Source organism: Ursus americanus, chromosome 19 (assembly GCF_024610735.1).
Source record: "Ursus americanus isolate L20-20 chromosome 19, mUrsAme1.1.p, whole genome shotgun sequence".
NCBI lineage: Eukaryota > Metazoa > Chordata > Mammalia > Carnivora > Ursidae > Ursus > Ursus americanus.
This window is the reverse complement of record NC_142145.1, coordinates 55,164,457-55,177,512: the sequence shown is the minus strand read 5'-3', so window position 1 is coordinate 55,177,512 and position 13,056 is coordinate 55,164,457. Positions and strand designations below refer to the sequence as shown.

Here is a 13,056-nt window from a genome sequence, read left to right as displayed (position 1 = left end):
TCCATGTCTTTTTGCCCATTAGTTACAAAACTGTTGTCCCCTCCTCACTGCTAAATGACGAGCATGACAGTAAGTTTTCATTCCTAAGAGCATGTGTGTACGTCAGTTTTGATGTGACCGATGCAAAACGGCTCATGCCGAGAGCCTGGGCAACCATACAGAGCAAAGCTCTTTAGAAGAGGTAGCAGATCTCTACCTGGCACACACAGGGTGCTCAATAAATGTCAGATCAGTGACTGAATGCAGTAAGTCTCAAGCTTGCAGTATGACTCATGAATAAATCTATTAAAAAAGACAGTGTTACTGCTATCAAAGTTGATGGCTGATGCAAATGGAAAATGCAAAAGAAATATTACTTGATTTTGAATTTATCTGGGTTAGATTAACCATCATTAAAACTAGCAGTAAATACTGGTCAGGAGTCGTTTTCTACTGGTTTTTGAGCCTTATTCTAATACTCCATCATTTTAATCTCTAATAAACCCAAGTAAATGATGGCGATCTCCTGCAGCCCTTAAAAGAATGGTAGCCATACACTCTAGCAACGTATGTGTCCTTCACAGACTAGTTCCCAAATAACAAGATACGCTGGATCTGAAAGCATTGTGAAGGGGGCTGATTTATGAGGTATCTTCTTAATTATGCAAGATTTAGAGAGAAGCTATGTTCAGAAGTTTCACTTACTTCATGCCTAGTAAACAGCATGCTTAATAGAGAAGGAGTAGATGAGACAAAGCTTGCAAAGGGGGGGGTCTTTAACCATATTTCCCATGGCACTTCTTTTAGGATAGTGGGGCCAACCCATTTTTAATGGCTTGCTGACAACAATGGTGCCAGCTCAGACGCAGCTGGGGGTCAGACTTGCTCAAGGATCTCAGGTCACCTTTGAGCCGGTCCCCTAACCTGACCATGGGCCATGCGCCAGTCCTTACATATGAAGGTTTCAGAGCGGAGGGCTTATGCTAAGAAAGACACTATCCCGTAAGTACTTCTATTGTTGGGAAGAGAACTTCAGAAGTTCAGGATAGGAAAGAGTTTGTAACAAGTAGGACTTCAATCATTAAAAGAAATGTGCTTAAAAAGAAACTTGGAAGCAACAGAAGCAGAACTGTTAATAATAATTTTATAGCTTTCAGGCCCTGAAACAGAGGACTGGAAATATGTATGGAATTCCAGGAGAGGAAGAAGCAGAATTAGCCTACATTTCTTCACCTTACAAAACTTCAGCCTGTACATTTCCTGAGTCTCAGCTGCTTTTATTTTCCAAAATAATAAGCTCACAGAACAACTTAAACATTTATGGATTCTTACCATGAGTCCAAGCTATCCTTTTTTCCTTAACCGTTAGAGACCATTCCTTTGTTTCATACGCTTAAAACAATTGCTGGAGTGGAAATTCTATGGAAAGCAGCCGAATGTTCTTACTCAGCTTGAGTCACGCCTGTCCTACCTGCCACAAACTATAATGTCGGTGATGTCTCTGAGACCAGAATTTGAAACCTGCCCATGTAATTATGTTAGAAATCTTGACAATGGCTTGCTTTTACTGCAGGGCAAAATTTTGTCTTCTGGGGTTCTCTGACCACTCACCTTTGATCTGGAGTAATTTACTGGACTCTTTCCTTAGGAGTTTATGCAGATGTCCATACACCTTTAGAGACAGTACGAATGGACAAGCTAATTTCTCTTAGCTAAGTTCTCTTTCTCTGTGCTTCTCCTTCTACAAAGAAGCACACAGTTCAACTCCATGACTAAGCCATTCAATTTTTTAAAAACTTCCCTAAATTATTCAATGCATTTGACTTGCAGATGTGCCACTGCTTTATATAAACACTTTGCTTTGAAACAAGGCTCTAGAAGGAATGCAATCAGCTCCGCTCCAGTTGTATGTACACGAGAAGCTGTTTGAACAGTGTCACCCCAAACAGCTTTGAGTGGCTTCATTTTAAGACTGTGCATTGCTAAATGTGCGTGCAAACTAGACCCTACAAGGTGAAAAGTAAACCTCGCTCACCCTCATGTTGCAAAGCCTTTTTAGGTTAATTTGCATAACTGGGCATCCACCTTTCTGTATTTTGATTGAAATCCTGTTTGATGGCATTGCTACTGCAAATCCAGCAAATTTCATTCTGTTTAACATCAGGCTCGAAGGGAACACACCAACAGACAAACACACAATGAAAACATGCAGTGGCATTGTGCTTAATGCATGGGTATAAATGCGCACACAGAAGAGGCCAAGCACATCACTTAATTTAATGCGGGCACAGGTCTGTACCAAGAGTCTGAGACATTGTAAACAAGCCTTAAGCAAAGGAGGAAATGTAGAGGGGAAACAGAGCTGAGAAAAATGAGCAGGAAATGGGCAAGATGACTCATCTATACTTGAACGTCTGACCTGTCAGTTGGTCGTCGCCTGCGGCAGGGGCGATGCGAATGTAAGGTGTTGTAAGCTGAGTCACGATTATCGCAGCTATGGCAAAGGAAGATTCCCAGGTCAGCATGCATGAGGGAAGAAAAAGCCAGACTGAAGCTAGGCTAGCAAGGAGAATCTCGATCAGTATATCACATCGTCTCAACTTTGTTCCAACAACAACAAAAAGAGAAGAAAAGAAAAAAGGAAAAAAAAACATAGCAAAGTGTTGAATTTTCAGAATTCTTTTCCCTTAAACAGGCTTTCGTCAGGCAGTTAGATTTCTAACTATGACACAGTTGCGAGCTTTGGCTGAGATTTTGGGTAGATCAACCAAAGGGGGGAAAAAAGTAAAAACAAAATATAAGTCCTAAATAAGGCTCTAGACTGAATAGTGTTTCTAACTGCTGTTGAGCATGGTGTCTAAATGATTCGTTGCTAATGCTGATGATCCCAACTGTAGGCTTTTAAAATTTATTAGATTACTTAAAATTCTGCTGCTGAAGTCACAATATTTTCTCTTCTTGCTAAAATCACCTTTGTGGAGCATATTATCTTCTTTCACTAAAAACATTTTTTAGGTAGTGAAATTTCTCTGATAACTAAATTTCGTGTAGAACATTTCCATTTAGGAACCTTATTTTGTCATATTAAAGGACTGAACAAAATGCATCTCAAAGCATAGGTTAAAGAAAGGAAACTGAGTAATCGCCTTTGCTCTCGTTGTCATGGTCCACATGTGACCCAAGACAAGATTAAGATTCTTGAAGCGGACCAGTCAGGTTTCTTGGTTTGCCTGCACAGCTCAGCAGTCGTGTTTAAATGGTTAACATTTATGACACACAGATATTGGGGGAGGGTGGTAGAAAATTAAAACGTTAGTTCTAACATGATACAGCTGGAAAATGATGCAAAGAAAAAATATTGGAAAATTAAGGACAGGCTTACATGAAAGATTACTAATTTACACGGAACAGCCTGGGTGCTATTAGAAATGTGGCAGCGAGTAAGGAAAATAGATCATCTACCATCTGCAGACAATTAAACCCAAAACTGGTGCTGCATAATATTTTGAAATATCCCTCTGCATCATTCAAACGGTGCTGCTCCTTATAACTAGACAACTGTAGCGACTGGGTTCAAAAGTGGGATAATTGTCTTTCGCACATTGTTAATGAAAACTTTCTAGTCTTGCTAAGTGAGATGAATAAACTACCAGTTGGGTCAGAAGATGGAGGCCTCCCGAGGTACTACAGAGATAATTTTCTTGATAGGATATAGTATGCAATTTTGCATACTGATATAATCAACTGTAAACAGTAAAATGTGATTTCTAAGACTTGTTACAAAATTGGTACCAAGTGTAAACATATAACATTTGTTTGGTCATAGACTATTGTTCAACCAAAATTCTTGTGTGGTTTTCTATTACTTACGAGAAAATGTGACCTACTCTGCTTTCGAGAACAATTATATTGTCTTATCGAAAACAGAGCATCTACCCAACACTGAAAAAGATAAACAATATGAACAAAAAGTTACTTGAAAATGGCTATGTTGGGCAGCCGTGTATTCACAACTAAAGGAAAGGCAAATTGCAATCGGAGGCTCAAAACCCCAGTGGAAAAGGTACATTATGATACCATGAGGGATTTTTATATGATCTCCATGTTCTGCCTTCTAAAGCGTTCATTTGTGACTATTATTTTTAGTTACCAGGGAAAAAACTTGATTCTGTTACAAATTACCTTAAAAGAGGAGTCAGCCGGCCCACGGCCTGCAAATAAAGTCTTACTGGAACACAGTCAGACGTAATTGCTTACACACCACCCATGGTTGCTCTTGCACAGCAACGGGAGAGCTGAGTAGTTGTGACAGAGACCATATGGCCCACAGAGCCTAACATATTTACCATCTGCCCTTTGCCTAAAAATTTGCTGCCCCCTGTCTTAAAATACCAATAAAAATGCATTATAAAACAGAATACTGCTAAATTCGGTAAGGTAAAGTCGAAAATCCCAATCCTCTGCTTTGAAGACAGTATCTGATAGTAGCTGATAAATTTAGGATCTCTTTTAGGTCCAAAGGTATGAATGGAAAAGCAAAAAGTGGATCAGGCTTCCAAAGTCCCATTTCAGTTGCATGTGGTGGGGTCTTCTGGAATGTGAGGAACCCGTATTTACCAACCTCTTTTACATGACTTTTGTGTTCCTTGGAAAATGAGTTTGGATCAAATAATTTGGGAAACGTAGGGTTGGACAAAGTTAAACAGGTTTTCTTTTCCTTAGTAACTTCTCAGGGGCCTGGATGTACTCATGACATTCATTGGGAAGACTATTTCAGATCACTCGAAGAAAATACTTTCTCTACAAAATGCTGAATGACAAATGTAGATCATATCTATATTTCTATTTCCAAATCCACAGCTAAATGATAGCAGATTAGCATAGATGAGTGGTCTTACTATATAATTTGTTTTCTCCTGTATTGAATATGAATAATTAAAAGGAATCTTAATTAGCTTTGCATGTCAACATTCTTTTCAGCTCTTTTATAGGTGTGTTTTCATTCTGTAGCATTGTGGCCTAGAAACTATGGTATTTCTTTGAACAAAACAGTGAATAGGAAAACGGTCTAGAGAAACTTCTTTTCAAAGAGCCTAGTGATTAAAAAAAGAAACATTCAAATTTCTGAATCTAGTTAGAAACTGTATCAGGACAATGGAAATCCTTCAAAGTTTTCTGAAGGTCTTCCAGCAAAGCATATGCACGTTGCAGTACAAACGTTAAGTTAAATAAAATACCTAGCTTAAAAACAGTGAAGCATTTTTTTGCACAAAAAATTCACCTTAAAATATGACACTAGAATAATGGTTTGTTTTCTTTTTGTTTAAGACTTATAGTCTGAGTCCTATAATGCTTTTGGAAAGAATTTAGCATGTGCTCTCATGAAGTTTTTGTTTAAAGTTCTAGTTACACTGCTGTTAGCCAAATCATAGCAAAGAAAGGAATAAGCACACATTTGCCTCTAGCCCCCATACACTAAAAACAAAGACACAAACAAAAAACACCCAAAACTTTTATGAACTCAAAATCCTTAAACATTTAAAAGTGATATATTTACATACTAGGAAGTCTCATATATTATACTACGCCTAACATTTAGTAGGTGTTCACATGCATCTTAAAATAAGTGTAAAGCAAGAAAGCCCCCAAACGGCTATACTGTCAAGGAGAAAGACAGCTGGCAACATGTTATGGAAAATATTATTTTATGGAAGATTGATGCTAGTATATAGTTTAAATTATTATATCAATTAGAATGGATACACCTCATTTAATATGAGAAGTCTAATTTACCTACAAGACAGATTTTGATTTTTAAGTGTATCCTGTCCATTTAGAATTGATGATCAACAAAGCCATCCAGAACTGGCATAAAGAGTTTCAACCCTACCACTGACCACGAGGCAGCTACAAGGTATGCGAAAGTCAAAGAAAACACATACGCTAACTGCTAAGACACAGTTGGACCAAAGTGGTCTTGAAAAGAATCCAACTATAAAAATGTGAATGTGATTAAAAATCAAAATAAAACGAAGAGAATCTAAGAATAGCTAAAAGCTACTCTATTAACTCCACCATACGGATCGAGGGTGACATCTAAACATCATGTATATTCTATTATTGTATGGTGTCTTTCTCTTTTAACTCAAGAGATAGAATATTCTGTGATGAGTCTGCCTATAGCCAACAACAAAAACACAGTCACATACACCTATGAGGAATCTGGATATAAAAATTAAAGGGTACGAGGATATACAGGCAATCCCCCACACATACGGTGATAGGTAAGAACACACCTTAGGGCTTTTTCCCATATCTAATTTTTATGAGGCTTTATATTTGAGATGATTAGTGTCAAAATATACCTGTGGAATATGATTAAAATAATCACAACATTAAATGTATAAAAAGTATGAAATATATCTTTAAGAGACATACCCATACTTGAAATTACAAACTAGCTTCCTGTGAAAACAAATCCACCTCCATACTTTCTCTATAAAGATACTTGTCAACAGTTGTTTCATGAGAACATCGACATCTTTGTAAGTTCAAAATGCTGCTTAGGAAAGTGGTTTAGTGCCTGGAAATTCAATGAATCCACCACACTGTCAGCCGTGTGTGGCAAAAACACAGAAAGTTTGAGGTCTTTTAAATTTCAAGCATCTTTACTGCAGGGTACCAACAGAGTTATTAGAACTGCCTATTTCTCTGTGTTGACTAAGTAGTCAAGATGGAATGGCTTCCTGCGCTGCTGAAAGAATTTTGAGCATGAATAAAGAAAAATGATCTGACTGTAGCGGGGGTGAAACTTTAGACTGTGCCGTAAAGAAGCTCACTGAATCTGTAGTGTAGAACATACTCAAATAAAACAGTACGGGACAGTGCAGTTTCACCTGCAAGGAGATGCTCTCCCGAGGTGTCCTCCTGCATTACGCTTTCATGAATAGACATGACAATCTTACGTAATGACTATTAACATCCGTTCCCTTCTTTCCCCAAAAGAGTTGTTTTGGATAGAGTTTGTTGCTATATAAATGTTTGCAAACAACTCCGAAAATATGAGTGGGGAATATTTAGTCAATCAGGTCATCTGACTGCCTAATCATCCTTGGGTGAATTGAAAAACAAATCACAATATTGATTAAATCTAGCTGATGGAAGAAAATGATCCAAACCACCCTCTAATTCAATCTATTGTGAAAACGGCCAACGTCAGGTTTCCGTATCTACAAGCGTGTTACTTATATGATTATTTAGCTATGTAGCCGAGCATGACGACAGATATTTCACTGCTTTCAGAGTAAACTGGGCAGGGCCTCAATTTTAATAAAGGGGAAGAGCAGACACTTACACAATGCAGTACTATAATTGGATATATTAGAGGTTCTGCTGGGCGAAGAGCCGTGAAACATAGTGAAACACTGGATCGGAGTCCAAGAGCTTGGAATTAAGCCTTGACCCACAGATTATCAGCTGAGGGATCTTGGTCAGTCAAGTCATCTCTAAAAATACACATTTTCTTCATTTAAAAAATAAAAATATCAATACCTGCCTCCTTTCTCACAGTAATGTTGAAGGACTAGATAACGCATGTATGAAAGGGCTTTCAAATCTTTCAGCTGTGATGTTCAATGGAAGGCATTATAAATTAGGCACTGTGGAACTGGATTTACTCTTTCAGACCCCAAGGGGAAGGAGAAGTTAGTCCAGCAACTGGAGCATGGGTGGTGGTCTGGAGGTCTCAGGACATCACTACCTCATTCAAGGGCTTCATAATACTATAATAATTAATAGCGAAGAGCATATTGCAGTTTATAAAGTACAGCCACTAACTGTAATTTCATTTATTATTAATTTATTCCTAAAAATAAAGGCTCTTAATCAGGTACAATGTGATATAAAAAACTGAGTGTTTCAAAATCAATATAAATAGATTGTTAGAAACAGAACTATGAGCCCACGAGGACCAACAAAATACAAATGACGTGAGTACCTGTCACAGTGCTTGGCACATACCATGAAACTAAGAAATATTTGTCGTGCTAACCCAATAAAAAGGTCATATATTTTCATGAAATAAGAATTCAATGAGAAGCTTGAAAATGCAGATGGATGTCCATGACATACCAAACTATGCTCCCTGACAGGGAGACAACAAAAACAAGATGTTTTTATCCAACAGAACTCAACTGACTGCCTATGGCCCGATTACACCTAGTGCCCCAGACGCAATGGTGCCTTCAAGCCGTCATTTCTCAATTACACCACACAGAACTTCATCGTGCTCAGGGTCACTCGGATGGTCTGAAAGGGCATGTTCAACCACAAGTGTTAATTTATAATGCCTCATTTTAATGCAGGACTTTACTTTGCTCATACACTTCCCATATGCTGGTTAAAACCACGCTGCAAGGTTGGGAGGATGACGTTACAGCTCGTGGCCACACACAACTGTACCCTTTTTAGGAGGTGATGTGTGGTGAGCTTATGGTAGTTTGCCCCAGTCACATCTACAACTGGTTCTTGATCACATTTTCTCAGAATTTTAACCAGGTCTGGGAAACAGAAGTTCCACTAACATCACGCAGTTACTGGGTTCAATAGACCCGTCGTCAGTGAAAAAAAGGTCATGCTCTCCACTCGGGAGAGCTCTTACCCCTAGGTATTGCTTCAAAACAGCAGGCAATATTTTACTACTTTGCATATGAAGATTCATTAGTTATGGTCCTCCTATGGTTTAAAAAACCTGTACTAAGATCACATACACATTACTTTTATTTTTAAAAAATTTTGAAAAGGCTAACCATTGAAAACTACTTGGAACACAATAATATGATTCCTTATTTTTTAAGAAGCATCTACACAAAATAGTGAGTCAATGTTAACCGCTAAGACTCTAATACACCCACCCACACATACACACACTTTTTTCAATGAAGTTAACATTCCAAGAAGTTCTGAAATACCATCTAAATTTTTAAAGGACAGGAACTGGGAGAGCATCCCACGATTTCAACCTACCTTTTGTGGCCACACGGACACAGTCTATTTTGGTTTCCTGTGTCAAATAAAGAGGGGAAAAAAATCACTATTCATGTTTTATGTAAAACAAATAAAAGTATCTGTCGTTCTATTTAAATGCCAATAAGGAAAGATCTCATTGTTCCGAGGGCGGTATTAATCACACAATGATAACTTCTGGAACTCCGCTCAAATACATGTTCACAAGATGATTACTCCTTGCACCACGCTCAGATACATTTTCTAGCTCCAGAGCTGGCAGCCGTGGGCATTTCTGGAGCGGATGATGACTGAGGAGATACCCCCAAAATCTCTCTGCCTAGCGGCCCTGGCTTCTCCAGATCCCAGCTAGCTCTCTGTGCAGGGTCCTAGATTTCCCCCCTTTTCACTGGCAAAAGTCAAGTCAATGATGATCCTTAGACCCATGCTGTTAAGGAAGGTGGCTATCTGGAAAACTCTTGCTTCTTTCTAAGGAGACTTTAATATCTTACCAGAGTTCTGGGTTGGCCTGAACAGAAAAGGGGAAAAAATTCAGAAATGACTCTATAATTTTTATTTTGTTTTCATCTTATCTTTCTAAAGCTGTTTTCTCTTAGAAAAAAAAAAAGACACCTAATTTAGTCACAGCTATAGGAAGCATAAACTCTTGTGAAACCAAAGAAATGGGACAGAATATGCTGAAAAGACAGATGTTGTGTATCTCACAAAATTTTAAATGAGCTGAATGTATGTGTTGTAGCTATACTATTTTCCTGTAAAATAGGAAGCTAAGCAGAATTGCTAGCCAACTTTTGGTAACAAGTAAAAACTGAAAATAAAAACCACCATGTTGACAATACATTCTTCCTACCAAAACAAATACAAATAGATTCATTTCTTTCCATAAATTTCTCTAGGTGAAAATAAGTTTAGAAAGTGAAAGAAAACCCACGTTTGTTCCAAATAAAAACACACAAAAGCATGCCTTTTTTCTTACTACTATCTTCTTTAATCTATGTTCACATTAATAACTCTAAATAGCCTAAGTAAATAACCATCTGTAAAACTTACCCCATTGGCTCTACTAGCGGCTTGGAAATAAATTCTGTAGCTTTTATGGGGGAGAAGGGGAGTGTTCCAGTATCCATTGTATGTCTTATTATCACCAATAGTGAAAGGCTGAGCAGCTTGGAGACTGTTTGCTGGGAATTCTGCAGCAAAGTAGTACTGTGAGTTCAGTATTGACGCATTCTGGAAGTGAATTGGCACGGGGTAGCACTTTAAGATTTCTGTCGTCTTTTTAGTTCTTCGAGGACGTTCTTCCTCAACAACTACTTGATAGACACTAGGGGGAAAAAGGAGTATTTTTAGTGATATTTTATGATAATTGAGCTGATTCCCTTTGCCTTCAATTGCATGGGGCCCACAGGATATCCAAAATAAAGAATGCACTGGATGTAGTCAATAATAAGGGCTTAGTACATAATGGATACTCTTGCTCAATGCAAGAGAGGGAAGGGGCTTAATATTCTCCCATAGAACTCGCTCACCCCCAATAATACAATGTATTGAGGGAAACAAAGTTCACGAAAATTAAAAAAAGAATTATATAACGATCTCTGCGGTTAACGTGAGCCAAACACTAAACTAATGTTTTTCTCACGTGTAACTGAAGACAAATTTATAGAAAATTAACTCAATTTACCTAATAAGCGAAGTTATATTAACTGTAAGTTTATTTTTAAAAGTAGGCAATGTATTATTCTTCAATGACATCTGTATGAATGCACGGGAAGTTTTAACAAGTCACAAACACAATATGTAACAATTCATGTTTAAGTAAGGTTTAACTTCTCATATTTTCTTATATTTTTTTTGCCCTTCACCATATCAGATCAATGGAAAGAGATGACACAAGGAGAGCAGAGAAGAGATTGGAATTTTAAAAGCCAAGGCCTTGGAGTTACAAGCAGTTCCTAAAGAGTACGTGAACCGGGGTACTTGACTTACATAGAAAGATGGGGATGAGCATGCTCTGAGATAGGAGTCCCAGCACCCAGCCCCCTGCCCCCTTCCAACGTCTGAATTTCAAAGTAGCTATAGAAGAATGGGAAAAATGTTGAGGGGATGGATAGCTCTATTAAGATATATATTTTACCAGAATGATGGACATTTGTGCAGTTTTGGTGGGAAAAAAATAGTTTCTGATACTGAGCAAAACTAACACTTGACAGCAGCTTTCAAGAACGGAATCAGGATAGACGGATTCTGGCAAGGAAATGTATCTTGTTCTCACGGTCTCAGAAAAGCACCGTGACTCCCTGGAACAATGCTGCAATCCTAGAGTGCTTCACAGGGTCCTCGTCAATGCCCAAGAGGAGCAGGAGGGAGGTGTCGTACACCCCCACCTGCCTGGGCAGGGCCTAGAGAGGACCCTCTTTGGGTCTTGCCCTTGTGAACTCTGAACGTGCCCTCAGTGAAATCACCTATTTCCGGGAGTACGACTACTTAGCACATTCCGTTACAGGAATGCGACACAGCAGCTGCGGTTCAGTTTGTAATTCTGTCCAAATAAAAATCAGCTGTTGCAGAACATCAGGATGACTGCTCAGTAGACAGGTAGTGCAGCAGGATTACCGTACAACGATAAAGAATATTCTGAGCGTGATGTAAACTTAAATAAAAACCAGAAATACTCCCTAACCTCCTAACATCAGAGACTTTCTATTGGTTATGTAAGACACTCCACCAAACCTGGTAGAATTTTCACTGCATAATGGATCTGACACGAAAGGTTGTATTTAGGAAGAATCATCCTCTATGGAGGACAAGGAACACATACGGAGGTATAGTGGACTTTAATTTCTTGCCCCCTTCTCTCCGACTTCCTAAATATATGGTTAGATGTGTTTATTTTAAAATATATCTGCAAATTCTGACACTTATGCCGTCAAGAATGGGGTTAGCCAACCTTAATGACAACATACAACCAACAGAATGTAACAGTGGGACAATGGGTAACTCTCAAGGCTTTGGTTAGAGGAAGCCATGCATCTTCAGCCTAGTTCCGCAGGCTTCAGCCAGGCTTCATTTTCTGGAAAAAAAAAGCCAGCCACCATGTGTATGGTCCAATCCCCCTGAACCTGCCACACTGGAGAGGCCACATGCAGGCATTCTGCTCTGCAGTCCCGAAGAGCCCCCAGCCATCACTGAGAGCCATGTGTGTGGACCACCATGGGAGGCCACATAGCTGAGCGTCAGATGATGGCAGCCCCGAGACCCCAAGCAGGAACTGCACAAAGCTTTGCTGGTCCACAAAATCATGGCAAAACAGAAATGTTCTTTTCAACGGCTGAGTTTTGGAGTAGCTGGATATGCAGCAAATATGAAACAGAAGGTCAGGTCATAGAATGCAAGAGTAAGAGGTCAAGGTCAAAGTAAAAGACAGCACAACATGGGGCACCTGGAGGTCTCAGTCGGTTATACATCTGCCTTCGGCTCAGGTCATGATCCCAGGGTCCTGGGATCGGGCCCCACATCGGGGTTCCCTGCTCAGGAGGGGGTCTACTTCTCCCTCTGCCACTCTCCCTGCTTATGCTCTCTCTCTCTCTCTCACTGTCTCTCAAATAAATAAAAATAAAATCTTAAAAAAGACAGAACACCAGAAACAACAGCTGATTCATGAAGAAGTTTAACCTACGCCACTAAATACAAACAGCACTGAGAAAATGTGACTGTTCTCTTGAAATGACTTTTGTAGGGGTGGGGCAGAGTGGCATGTGCATTGATCTAAGCTCTAATCCTAGTTCTGCTAATAACTGGGGATTTAGATTTTATTTATTTATTTGAAAGAGAGAGAGAAAAAATCTCAAGCAGACTCCCCCCTGAGCAGAGAGCCCAAAGCAGGGCTTAGTCTCATGACCATGAGATCATGATTTGAGCCAAAACCAAGAGCTGGATACTTAACCCACTGAGCCACCCAGGCGTCCCACAACTGGGTTTTTAAATTAATTCCTTTGGGTCCTATTTTTTTCCCAATGATATAAGAGAATTAGATGGATCTCTATGGTGCAT

General features: G+C 39.1%; 1 protein-coding gene across 4 annotated transcripts in view; it reads right to left on the bottom strand.

Moving 5' to 3' along the window:
- Positions 1-13,056, bottom strand: part of PTPRM (protein tyrosine phosphatase receptor type M) — a 745,411-nt gene that overhangs the window by 242,310 nt on the left and 490,045 nt on the right. For 2 of the 4 annotated variants that reach the window (XM_087869969.1, XM_045781827.2), the window contains 3 exons: positions 10,054-10,327; positions 9,004-9,040; positions 2,399-2,473 (listed from right to left, as the gene is read on the bottom strand). In XM_087869969.1, coding sequence (XP_087726095.1) covers positions 2,399-2,473; positions 9,004-9,040; positions 10,054-10,327 — 386 coding nt within the window. The remainder of the gene's footprint in view (positions 1-2,398; positions 2,474-9,003; positions 9,041-10,053; positions 10,328-13,056) is intronic. The other 2 variants (XM_087869970.1, XM_045781829.2) reach the window with 1 other exon arrangement.